At 51.4% G+C, this 12,214-nt stretch overlaps 2 protein-coding genes across 2 annotated transcripts; both read left to right on the forward strand.

Annotated features, from left to right (window-relative positions):
• Positions 1–2,401: 2,401 nt before the first annotated feature.
• PHACADRAFT_196229 (uncharacterized protein) lies at positions 2,402–4,121 on the forward strand (the record flags this gene model as incomplete). Its single annotated transcript, XM_007396406.1, has 7 exons — positions 2,402–2,635; positions 2,692–2,769; positions 2,815–2,869; positions 2,923–3,100; positions 3,151–3,335; positions 3,640–3,926; positions 3,984–4,121. The coding sequence occupies 7 exons, from the start codon at positions 2,402–2,404 to the stop codon at positions 4,119–4,121; spliced, it is 1,155 nt and encodes a 384-aa protein (XP_007396468.1).
• Positions 4,122–7,043: 2,922 nt separating this feature from the next.
• On the forward strand, positions 7,044–10,096 carry PHACADRAFT_209657 (uncharacterized protein). Its single transcript, XM_007396407.1, has 7 exons — positions 7,044–7,391; positions 7,441–7,515; positions 7,564–7,618; positions 7,682–7,859; positions 7,910–8,340; positions 8,397–8,683; positions 8,738–10,096. Exons 1-7 carry the CDS (start codon positions 7,158–7,160, stop codon positions 8,873–8,875), a joined length of 1,398 nt encoding a protein of 465 aa, XP_007396469.1. The 5' UTR covers positions 7,044–7,157; the 3' UTR covers positions 8,876–10,096.
• Positions 10,097–12,214: the final 2,118 nt, after the last annotated feature.

Genomic DNA, 12,214 nt, shown 5'->3' on the forward strand with positions numbered 1-12,214 from the left:
GTCGGGTCTGTGAGGCTGATTGCAGCAAACCCTGGGACTAATCGTGTTGTAACAACCAGATCAGGGGTAGAACTTGCCAAAGATAGGGTTTTTTTGAAAAAGAACTGAAACGCTATCTTAATACAGTTCTAGAGATAATATAACAGCCCAAAGAGCAATTGCTTCTCTTCGATCCGATGCCCAGAAAGGGACCGTCGATCTAACTGTTATTGCTTTTCCGATGCCTGGCTGCAACCAGTTGCCACGTCGTACTCAGGAATATCCGCTTGCCTGCTGCAGAGCGTGTAACACCGCCTATGGTAGGGCAGAGCATGATTCTAATTGGATGGAGATCTGTCTAGCCGCCCAAGGGCTAGTGATTACAGAGGTGACTTTGGAGATGTGATGTGGTAAAAGTTGTGCAAGTGCACGGAGAAGGGTTCGAGGGGTCCGAGTCTTGATGTGGTAGAATTCGGTAGGGTTAGGAGTTAGGGTGAGAGTTGGATGTGTGTATCGGGTGGATTGTCGTGTGGAGATGGGTGATGGTTGGAGTGGGAGTGACGAGGATCGTCGTAGGGCAGTTGGTGGAGACTCGAGCTAATGTCAGCAACCAACAATCCAACTGGACTGGGCTACGACAAGGCTGAGGAGACAGACGAGAGGAATGGAGGTGAGTAAAGACCAGCTCGAGTCTGGCTTGTTATTGAGCAGTACGAGCTCCTTATATACATGTCAGACTGAATATCTAGAATATCCTACGAGTATACGGAGGTATATAGAAAGTGAAAGAATACTATGGAATCTGGGAGAACCATCCAGAATGTGTAATATTCATGACACCCCTCGCGGCTGAGCTTTGGGCTATGTACACGAGCCACCAGAGAGTCAAGCTTAGGTTGCATACTAGTTGTACCAACCACTCACACGCAGACTTGCCTTTGTTTAGGCATGGACTCTTCATCTGCGGCAGTGGCATGGGGTCCAAGGCTCAAAGTACAACTTGGAATGCTCTATATGCGGCACGAGTTGGTGAGCAGTCTCAAACCCGAATGTGTCAGCCACAAATTCAGGTTGTATAATCAAAATTAGACTCAGCTTTGTAAAGTCATGATTCAATCAATAGTCTCTGTCACACTCACCAGAAAAATACAGCCAGGCCCTATTGAGGCTCCTCTGGCATGACATTGAAAGGCTTGAGTCCATGTCCACAGCATCCTTAGCTCCTGAATAATTTGCAGAGCAAACTGTAGGATATATATATCAATGCGAAGCCAAGTCTGATATTAGAGGCGTTCAGAGTACATGATTCTAGAGGTGATTCTGGGATAAACCCAAGGTGATTCTAGAAATCATTTATCCCAGAATCAGAATCAGAATCACCCCCCACTCTGAATGCCCCCTTCAAGAGTGTGATTCTGAGCTAGTTCCTCAGTAAGCATAACTGTAGTACATCAACAAAGATAAGTACAGATTTCTTATGTATGTAATGTTCGTCTGCATTCAATTTGAGCATCTCCTCCACCACCCTGCTACTATTGGTCTGCTGTGTCTCCCAGTTGACATGGCTTGGTATACACTATGACAGGCATATACTCGCAAGCTTAAACAGGCTTAAATGCAGTACACAAAGGCCCGCCTCTCGATACTGAAGTACTATCATGGGTAGGGATGAAAAACTACAATTTAGCAAAGCATAAGCTATCCAAATATTTATGAGAATATATTTGTGTTAGAGTAGCAAGTCCAACAGAAAGGGTGAGAAAGGTATGACAGGCATGAAAGTGAATAAAACATGAGAGAATCACATGCAGAATCAGCTCCGGAGGTGATTTGACACCCATGTGTGATTCTGGCCCTCGCCGCCAGGATCACCTTTCCGGGACCCCAAAACCGTCTGATTCCGTGAGACAAAACCAACCTTGGAATCACCCTGGAATCACCCCCAGAATCACACTCTGAACTCCCCTATTTGTGTAAACATTCAGTCGGTCTAGACCCATTAATCAGATTTTATTTGGGACGGGGTCCTCACTCTGCCCAGGCGCTCGAGAGACGTTGTTCCGGGCGCATCCGTTTGCAATAGTGCATCCCCCTTGTTTTTGTCTCTGGTGTCCAGCAGATATTCATGCACATGCAGACGAAGTGCACTGACCAGAATAAAGTTAGCCGCCCCGTTCCCACGGGACTAATCTGGAATTTATCAAAGACAGTCCCGTGAATTTGGCCTATCCTGCTCGATCTCTCACACCGGTAGGTGTCTCTCAGAGAATTTAGCAACAAGCTCTGCATCAAACCCTCTGCTCACAGACAGACAGTGCGCACGTCAGCGTATTTAGTCACATGGAAGACACATCTTTAGTATACAAGACAGCTCTTTGATGATGATAACGCTAACGTAGACTACCGTTAACACACTCCAGCCATGTCTACCCTCGACGCTCTCGTGCAGATCATCGCCAATGGCGTCAAGGATATCCAGTCCAAATCCGCTGAGCGTGGCACGCCCTGGCCTACGCCAGACACGTCTCTCAGTCCCGAGAGCGAGAAGCTGCAAAGTGGCCTCGCAGCATCGACTGCCCCTGTGATCGCTGCTGCATGGCAGCTCATTGCGACGCTCAAGCATCCACAAACGTATTTACTGGACCTTGTACTTTCAGTGCGTATGCGAGTACCAGCCTGCAACAGCCTGCAACATGACTGACATTCGAGCAGAGCTTCCTTTCTGGCTCCATGTCCGTAGCAGAGGCAGCATATGTACCCAATGTCCTGCGCAAAGCAGGCACAAAGGTTGTGGGCATCCCTATCACCTGCCCTCTAAAGCTGACGCTCGCATAGGGCCTGCATGTCAACGACATCGCAGCAGTCAGAAATATTGACGCCGGAAAGCTAGGTTTGTGGCTGCTCCACAGAGGACCTTGCATCTGATGTAAACGACAACTTTAGGCCGAATTTTGAGACATCTTGCATCTCGACACATCTTCGAGGAGGTCGCACCGGACATCTTTAGGAATAACCGTATCTCTTCTGCTCTGTGCACAGGCAAGCCTATCCAAGAGATGCTGGGAAGCCCTATCAACAGGTGGGACGGCACAAATGGTGTCGCCGCCCTTGTCTCATTGAAGTAAGCCTCCCCGACTAAATCTCTATCGCATTCCCCTGAGACACCTGTAGCGGAGGGACAATCCAGCGTGGCAATGCTTTGTTGACGGAGCATCTCCTGGACCCTGCGATCGGGCATTCGCAGAAGCTGAATGAGGCTGCGTGGCAGCGCGCCATGCGTACAGACTTGGTCCTTTTTGAATGGCTGGAGCTTCCAGAGCATGCAATGGATCTGCACCTGTGCAGCATCGGCATGCGTGCGACCACGAGCTCTGATGACAATATCATTGCGACACGAGGCTTTGAGTAGGCGTCGCTTCCTTCAGACAGCCTCGTGATCAACATTGGCGGTGGGGTCGGCAGCTTGGCCATGGCTCTAGCAAAGGCCCACAAGCATCACCGATATGTCGCCCAGGACAGACACGCTGTGGTTCAGGAAGGGGAGCGGCTGTGAAAGGCAACCGTGCCTGGCTTTGTTGAGAATGGTATTGTACGACTGCAGGGTATATCGTCTTGACCCCTGAGTCACATTCGACTTCTGATACAAATTTTATGCCATAGGTCATGGTTTCTTTGCGGAACAGCCCATCACGGACGCCGATGTATTTGTTCTCTGGTACGTCCTCCACGACTGGTCGGACAAGTACGCGAGCAAGATCCTGTTGCGCCTGCGCGATGCGGCACAGCCGGCTACCAAGCTAGTCGTGATGGATATCATAGTAGACTACATGTGTCATGACTCTGGCGCTGTCGCTGACATTTCTGGCGCTACAAAACCTCAGGCCCCGGAGCCACTGTTGCCATACGCCGACTCGGCGGCGAGCTTCACGTACAGTTTAGATATCTCTGTGCGTACTGTGCCATATTCCTCTCGTGTACCCGCTGCTCACGTCACTCCTGCGCAGATGATGTGCTGTGCAAACTGCCAAGAGCGCACACTCGGACAATTCATCGAGCTCCTGAAGAGCACAGGATGGAAGGTTGAGCGGGTGTGCTGCTTTGAGCCTCCTCTTCCGCAGCAACTCATCTGCTCGCCTCTCTAATCTGTTCCCAGAGTTGTGTCATTGACTGTTCAACACACTGTATACCTTGCACTTCCAATTCAACTTGGTCAGATTTGGTACATGGGATGTCTTGGGTTGATGACCGAGAGTATTAGCTCTGCCGAGCAAAAGGCATTATGGTGGCCTGTTTGTATAAATATATAACACCTGATCAGTATAAAAATGGCGTCTGGTTACAAAATATAGACTCCATCATAACAAGCGCTGTTTACTGATACCTACCATTGTAACAAAAATAACTCAACTTTGCTTTTATGCAGTTATATTGTCGTAAAGGCCACCTCATAAGTGTCGTGTTGCCGCTTCATCCTCACTGTATTTGATCTTGGTTCTGGCCCTGCAGTAAGCGGCATGAATGTGCATAGAATTGGATACACCAGATATACCGGATATATGTGACCATTCCAACATATTGCATGTGATGCGCGGAGGCGTGTAATGCAAGATAGCGCAGCATACACAAATCATCGAGGCAGTAATGTGACAACATCGGAGGTCCCTTGACACCAAGGACCTGGTGGACTTTGTACCGCTGCTTCGCAGGGCTGATAGAGTGTGTGCAAGTAGATTTTACTTCGAACTTCGCTGATTTCAGCTCATCGTCTAGCACATTGAGTGAATATCCAAGCTATTTTGTGTCATTTTTCTATAACACATGTGCAGAGTGTATAGATGTGCAGTATATTAATACCGTAGCGTACATGCACTTCTCAGACAGCCATCTTAGTCATAGTTGTGTTTAGTCTTGTCAATTGACCACTGTGGTCACGCCACGTAGTGAGAGGCCAGGAGGGCACAAGGTCAAATAAGGCGGGGATAAAGTGGTCTTTACGGGGAGATGATCATATCAAAGCGGAGTTGAGTCATTTGTTACGGTGGTAAGTTCCAGTAAACAGCATTTGTTACGGCGGAGTCTAGATTTCCAACCCGTCGCTATTTCCATACAAACTGTGACCGAAGTAGCACCTTCACGAGACGAATTAGTTCCTCTTTTGTGTAAAAAGAGGTTCAAGAATATGGCACGTATTTTTTGTAAAAAGAGCTGAGCAGTTATTCTGGGGAAAAGTGGTGCTATTTGCAGCATGAAAAGGCATGCTATTTTTACAGCTTTTTGAGCATAAAAATAGTCCAAATATTCCCCATGTAAATAGGCCATTTAATCTTGTATATATTTTCTTGCAAAAGAGGTAGCTATTTTCAGCTTAAATAGTGATCGCCTGCTCATGCTATGCAGTCATACCATGAGCGGGCGATCACAGCGGGCGATCACTATTTTGTCCGAAAATAGGCACAAGAATAGATACCCTACTTTCCTTGGAAATATTTGAACTCCTCCCACACTCAAAAAAAGTCAAATAGTACACCTTTTCGTGCTGCAAATAGCACTGCTTCTTCCCAGGAGAAGTGTTCAGCTCTTTTTGTGAAAAATATCGTATATATTTTTGGACCTCTTTTTGCACAAAAGAGGAACTAATTCGTCTCGTGCTTGGCCAATCACACCCCCATCACGGACGAGATCAATTGCTATGGCGATCAGTAGTTGAGTACTGGTAAGTAGCATTTGTTACAGCGACGTCTAGGCTTCTAATTCGGCGCAGTTTTTATACAATCGGGCCGCCTGTGTAAGCTAGCTGCCAGACTCCCTTATGGGAGCTACCATCCAACGCACAGGATTACTCGTATCTTTAACCAGATGGCCTGAAAGTAAGTAAATGATTCCTTACTATTTATTAACCCCTTACATGCCCTGTTCCCAACCTTGCCCTTTATATACCCAGCGCTGCATGCCCCTGATCGATCCTGTTACTTCTGCTTACCCCACCCACGTTAGCACTCCAGTTTCATCGCTTGCGCCCGAGCCGCCGTAGGCGGCAAGAACCAGAAGGTTGCTCACAGACTTTATAAACAAACACATATGTAAATTTATATTTTCCGGAGAGTCACAAGAATGCTACCTGAGTGAGCATATACCAACCGCGAAAGACGCCAACCTCGAGAACAGCCGCCACGAGAATAACTACCGGGAGAATATTTATCGCGGAGCGGAGCGAAGCCGTCTCTTGTACCCATCAATCACTAAGCGTATTCTCACGGACGAGCCTGCTTTGGATGCGGACGTAAAGGTGATTAGCGGTCTGAAACTGCTTTCAAATAATCAAGTGACGCGTCCGCGTTTTTAGCACCCGCTATATTACTAGCTTAATTTTAGGTAAGCCTGCTTTCGTCCGTTCTCGCGGCCTCGCTCCTGGGCTATTCGGCTAGGCATTCACCCTCTGCAAGCAGTCGAAGCCTACTGAATATCAGAGTCATGCACTACACTATTGCCATTTGGTACAGTTAAGAAATGCACGTGTTGCAGCACTACTGTGTATGAATCGCGAAAGACATCTAAGCCAATGCTGCTATCAATTCGCGCCCCGCAAGACCAATCTAAGGCAGACGGTGTGTACGATTGTGGTCGCTCTGTCAAGCTGTAGGACTCACCTCAGATCCACATCTTGGCGGATATAGTACTCATCTTCCAATGCTCACGGTCTTATGCAACGACGCTGAGACCTCAGTCCACTAAGGCTATGCATGTCGGGCGTGCTGAGCCGCCTCGGAGATATCCTCTCGTTAGTTGTCTTAGTCAACCACGCGTCGCCGATCCGTGGCCACGGGTGAATACCGCTTTCGCCCCGCCGCACGAGAAAAGCCTTGTTCATTGTCCCTTTACGCGCACAACGTTATCGCCATGACAAGGCCGTCTTCAGCTGTGGGAGAGTTTAATAAGAAATGCACTGGATTGGTAATGTCAGAGCCCGTAGAATTTGCTATCTGCGTCCTGTGTTGCTCGCCGGTGGAGTACTTGACGGCTTACATTGATCCTTGGCTTACGGACAGAAGACATACGTGTCAGTGCGCTTAAGTCATGCTCTTAACACTGCAGCCAACACGTCCAGCAATGCTCTATATAACAAACGGCCTTTAAAGGATAGCAGCACCAGTGCAGGCCGTCTCTAGCATACCCTAGCCATGTCTGCTCTCGATGCGCTCGTACAGATTATCGCTAATGGCGTGAAAGACATACAGGCCAAGTCCGCCCAGCGCGATACCCCTTATCCTACGCAGGACACGCCCCTTGGGCCAGAGAGCGAGAGGCTGCAAAGCGACCTCGCAGCCGAGGCTGCGCCCGTCGTTGCTGCTGCATGGCAGCTCATTGCGACGCTCAAGCATCCGCAGTCCTACCTGCTGGATCTCGCGTTCCTGGTGCGTGTGCGAATCTTCACAGCCTCCAGCACAACTGACACTCGGCTAGTCTTTCTTGTCCGGCTCACTTTCTGTTGCAGAGGCAGCATATGTCCCCGACGTTCTGCGCGAGGCAGGCACAAAGGTTGTGGACATTCCTACCACCTGCTCTCTGGAGCTGACGCTCATATAGGGCCTGCACGTCAACGACATCGCGGCAGTCAAAAATGTTGACGCTGGAAAGCTAGGTTCGTGTTTGCTTCTCAAGTCTTCATGGAGGACCTTGCATCTGATGTAAACGACAACTTTAGGCCGAATTTTGAGATATCTTGCATCTCGACACATCTTCGAGGAGGTCACGCCGGACGTCTTCAGGAATAACCGCATCTCTTCGGCCCTGTGCACAGGCAAGCCTGTCCAAGAGATGCTGGGAAGCCCTATCGACAGGTGGGACGGCACCAATGGTGTCGCCGCTCTCATCTCAATGACGTAAGCTGTGCCAGACAAATCTTCGCCATAGTCTCCTGAAGTATCTGCAGTGGAGAGAATAACCAGTGGGGCAACGCCTGGCTGGCGGAGCACCTCCTGGACCCTGCGACTGGACATTCGCAAGAGCCGAACGAGGCTGCGTGGCAGCGCGCTATGCGCACAAAGCTGACCGTCTTCGACTGGATGGAGCTCCCGGAGCACGCACTGTACCTGCGCAAGTTTGGCATTGCCATGCGTGCGAATACGAACGCTGCAGAGGACGCCATCGCTACGCGAGGTTTTGAATGGGCGTCGCTTCCCGCGGGCAGCCTTGTCGTCGACGTCGGCGGCGGAGTCGGAAACTTCACTATGGCCCTTGCGAAGGCCCATAAGCACCTCCGTTATGTTGTCCAGGATAGACATGCGGTGGTGAAGGAAGGAGAGCAGCTGTGGAAGGCTAACATGCCTGACCTCATTGATCGCAGCACTGTGCAGCTGCAGGGTACGTGATCTTGCCTCTACACCACGACCTGTTGTGAATGTAACTGTCACCTGCAGGCCATGATTTCTTTGCGGAACAACCTATCAAGAATGCCGACGTATTTGCCCTCCGATACGTCACCCACAACTGGTCAGACAAGTACGCGAACAAGATCTTGTCGCACCTCCGCGACGCGGCACAACCAACAACCAAGCTCGTCGTGATAGACCACATTTCGGACTACATGTGCCGTGATTCTGGCACTGCCACCGACATCCCCGGCGCTGCAAAGCCCCAGGCTCCAGAGCCTCTGCTACCCCACGCCGACTCAGCGACGGGCTGGAAGTATAGTATGGACATTTGCGTATGTCTCCTGCAATATAACCTGCGTTTATTGGTTGCTCAAGTTTCTACGCAGATGATGTCCGTTGCGAACTGCCAGGAGCGCACGCTCGGGCATTTCATCGAGCTTCTGAAGGACGCGGGTTGGAAGCTCGAGCGGGTGTGCCGCTTCGAGCCTCCCCTTCCACAGCAGCTCGTGTGCTCGCCCCTCTAATTCGCCCTCAGACTTATGCTATCTGCTGTTCAACACATTGTATACCTATAGCATCGCATACCCATCTGCACATCCAATTCAACTTGGTCAACTTCGGTAGATGAAATGTCTTGCGTGAGTGTCCGAGAGTATCGGCCCTGAGCTTGCCGGGTAAAGAATAGGGGCGGAGGCCGATACCGTTGTGGCGTTCCGACGATCATAGGTGTCCGCGCATCTTTGTTCCTAGAATAACACTTTCGCAGACACGAGTCGCGCCAAAATTGACTCTCAAATTATATTCGATTGAAGAGTATCATCAAGTCCGCGGCCATGAAGAGCCCAGTAGCAGCCAGGAAACCGAGTCCGTGCGGGACCATAAAATATTCTTCAATAATCGGATATGAGAAGAAAGAATTGCGGCCGATGGTGACATGTAATGCTACAAAACATGCTATACTCGAGACCAACTTGTACAATGGATGTTCCAGCCTGCAGGACCAACAGCAGGCGTCAGACATATTAGGGACCGAGTGAGGAACGGCGAGGGAAAAGATGAAGCAGGTGTGACATAGAGAGCGCAAGAACCAAAGAAGCCGACGGCGACAGAAGGAAAGAGAAAAAGCAAGACGCGAACTAGAAGCCGTCGTAGTCGATGCCAGAACGAAGATCCTCAGCAGAGAAGCTATGGCGGAGCGGCGAAGGTTGAAACGTCCGTGGGGCACTCGCCACCTTGCGGTTCGCAAGCGAGCGCGTGCGATCACGGCGCTTGAAGACCATGTCTGCGACGAGGTGCGCGACACTCCGGAGCGACGTCCGGGTGTTGAACACACGTGTCTCGAGCTTGAGGTCGAGCAACGCGCCGAGCTCGCGCAGCCGGTGCTTCTCCTCTTTCCGCTCTCGCCTCGCCTCTGCGCGCAAGTCCGTCGCCGACCGGTACTCCTGCCTTCGCGCACGCATCACCGCTGCGTCGGCCACAGCCTTGGGCGGCTTGAGCAGCGCGGACACGTCCTTCACCCGTCGATCGAGCACGGCTTCGCGATCCTTCGCTTCTGCTTCTGCCTGCGTCAGGGTGTCATAGAACGCCCGGAGTTGCTGGTACTCGTGCTCCGGCAGATCTCTCAGCGGAATGTCCATCTGGCCGTCCAGAAGGTGGAGCTCGTAGTCTGACGGTGATGGCGACCGATCCAGGCCCGGATCGACGTCGAGACCGAGACCAGATGCCGTTTCAGGTTCAGGAAGACCCAGTAGAGCAGGAGATATGGTGCCCGTCAGAGTTGGATCTTCTACCAGGTCGTCCTCTGTCGGAAGAAGTTGCATGTGTGGTGATCGCGGTGACGAAGGAACGAAGTCGTCTGAGAAAGACCCAGATGTAGTGTTGTCGAATGATGGTTCGTCAAACAATGAGATTGGTGGCGGTCGTGGAGAATGCGATAAATATGAAGAAGAAAAACAACTCGATTCAGCCGCGTCTAGGAGCGCTGATTCCTGGGCGTTGAACACGTTAAGATTAAGAGATGGAGATCGAGGAGATTTCAAAAGATGTTCTTCGTCTATATCCATGTGGTCCAGATCGTGTGGCTCATCCCACGGGTCGTCGAGCTGTGGTGGCCTGGCTGGTGTTGAGGGTAGACTGTGCGGCATTGTGAATGCTCGGAGGGGTCGTAGCGAGCTCTTGTGCATCGCGGCCATGAAATCGTACGAGTCTTGTTGCGACGAGTCGAGCGAGTTGTTCCTCGGCTTGGCCTCGCCGAGTGGCGTATGGAGGTCGCGCATGAACCTGTGCTCGCCGTTGTCGTCGCCTCTCCAGTCCATCTCAGGGTCGTCAAAAAGAGGGTCGAGCATCGCACTATTGTTCCAGGTCGGTGTATCGGGTGTGAGCAGCTCTTGTATCGGTGAGTCACTCGCGACGTGGCCGTGGTGTAACAATGTGGCGCTCGAATGTTCGTTGTTGTTCCAACAACTCTGTTGTCTTGATGACGAAGCGACTCCAAACTCCGCGTATCCTTCTTGGCTACGGGGAGACCCTCGATCTGAATGATCTCGCTCGAATGGGTCGAAGGTTGACAACTGTGGCAAGTCGAGCATGTCAACAGGTGATGTCAACGGCGGAGACAATGGCTCCGCCTGGCGAGTGTTAGGGAGAGCTCGTTGAACCAGCTCGGGGGTGTCGAGTGGTGGTGACGGGGGTTGGGGGTGGCAACAGGCATCGTGTGACCCCGTGAACAGACGCGAGAGGGTCTGGCGGCAAGGCGCGGTGTTGTGGTCGGGAGAGTCCATGCAGCTCGAGGAACAGATGTCCGGCAAGCTTGAGGGTATGAACGGCGTGCCTGTGCGTGGCGGAGATGGAAGGTAGCCGTCGCTTCTGCTGCACTGGTGCGGTCGCTGCGATGGGGTGCGCGACGGTTCGTCCTCGTCCTCGAAAAAAATCGGGGACAAGGGCTTCAGAAGAATATGGTCGGAAAACGAGGGATATGTATCTTCGCGACAGGGCCAGTTATCTAGAAAGGCGTGCTCCGGCAAATCGTGCGACAGCAATGGCTGCGACATACGGTCGATGGACGATCCTTCGCAGACAAAACGGGTTCCTGACTTGAGAGACACAGTTGGGTACGTCTCCATAATACCAAAAGTCGGCAGCGCCAGCAAAACTAGCACTTTTAGGGGACGGCAGAAGGTCAAGGTTCGTCGGCAGTAACATGGTCGAAGAGCAAAAGCGTGCTTACAACAAATCCCAAGGTTTCAGTCCCAAAAAATCACAAAAACATCGGCCAAACGACACCAGCCAGACAATCAGACGCAATCGTGAGCGTTGAGGTGGAAATCCGCTGGGAGCATTCGCTCGCAACGTCTCAAGAAGAGGAGAGCTGGCGGTGGGTAACACGAGGAGGGGGTCGGGGTTATAAGACCCCGAAACCCCGCCCCCGCCTAATAGGGCGCCTAAGACGTGGAAGCGCGGCAAACCTCTGCCTCAGTTGCCATTGCCCTCAATGAACAGACGCATAGCTGTGCTAGACATGCTACTGCGTATGCTGCGCTCTCGATCAAAAATTCTCAAGATTTCACTTGCTCTATGTGAGCTGCTAAGTCGTGGATAAGCGGAGGGAGGTATCCGGGGGTCTGGCGTCTATTAGGGCCCTGGCAAACTAAACTCCAATTCCCTGGCTCTCATCTGCCAGCAGGTCGGCCGTAGCGGGCACGTTTTGGCAGAAGATCAGAACCCTCGAACAGCCTGGAGAATGGATCTTTTTCTCGCTCGGCACATGCTGAACAATCGGTCTGTTGCAGTCTCTGGCCCCACACGTCCTTGACGCCCAATTCCTCGCAACACGCCCCTCCAGCGTGGATTCTAGACAAAGCGGG

The sequence above is a fragment of the Phanerochaete carnosa genome (assembly GCF_000300595.1).
Source record: "Phanerochaete carnosa HHB-10118-sp unplaced genomic scaffold PHACAscaffold_5, whole genome shotgun sequence".
Classification (NCBI taxonomy): domain Eukaryota; kingdom Fungi; phylum Basidiomycota; class Agaricomycetes; order Polyporales; family Phanerochaetaceae; genus Phanerochaete; species Phanerochaete carnosa.

Excerpts from the sequence above, each read along its gene's own strand:
- PHACADRAFT_209657 (XM_007396407.1), top strand. The coding sequence starts at position 7,158 with ATGTCTGCTCTCGATGCGCTCGTACAGATTATCGCTAATGGCGTGAAA. Across the intron at positions 7,392-7,440 it reads TGCTGGATCTCGCGTTCCTG|TCTTTCTTGTCCGGCTCACT; the intron begins GTGCGTGTGCGA and ends ACACTCGGCTAG. Across the intron at positions 8,341-8,396 it reads CAGCACTGTGCAGCTGCAGG|GCCATGATTTCTTTGCGGAA; the intron begins GTACGTGATCTT and ends TGTCACCTGCAG.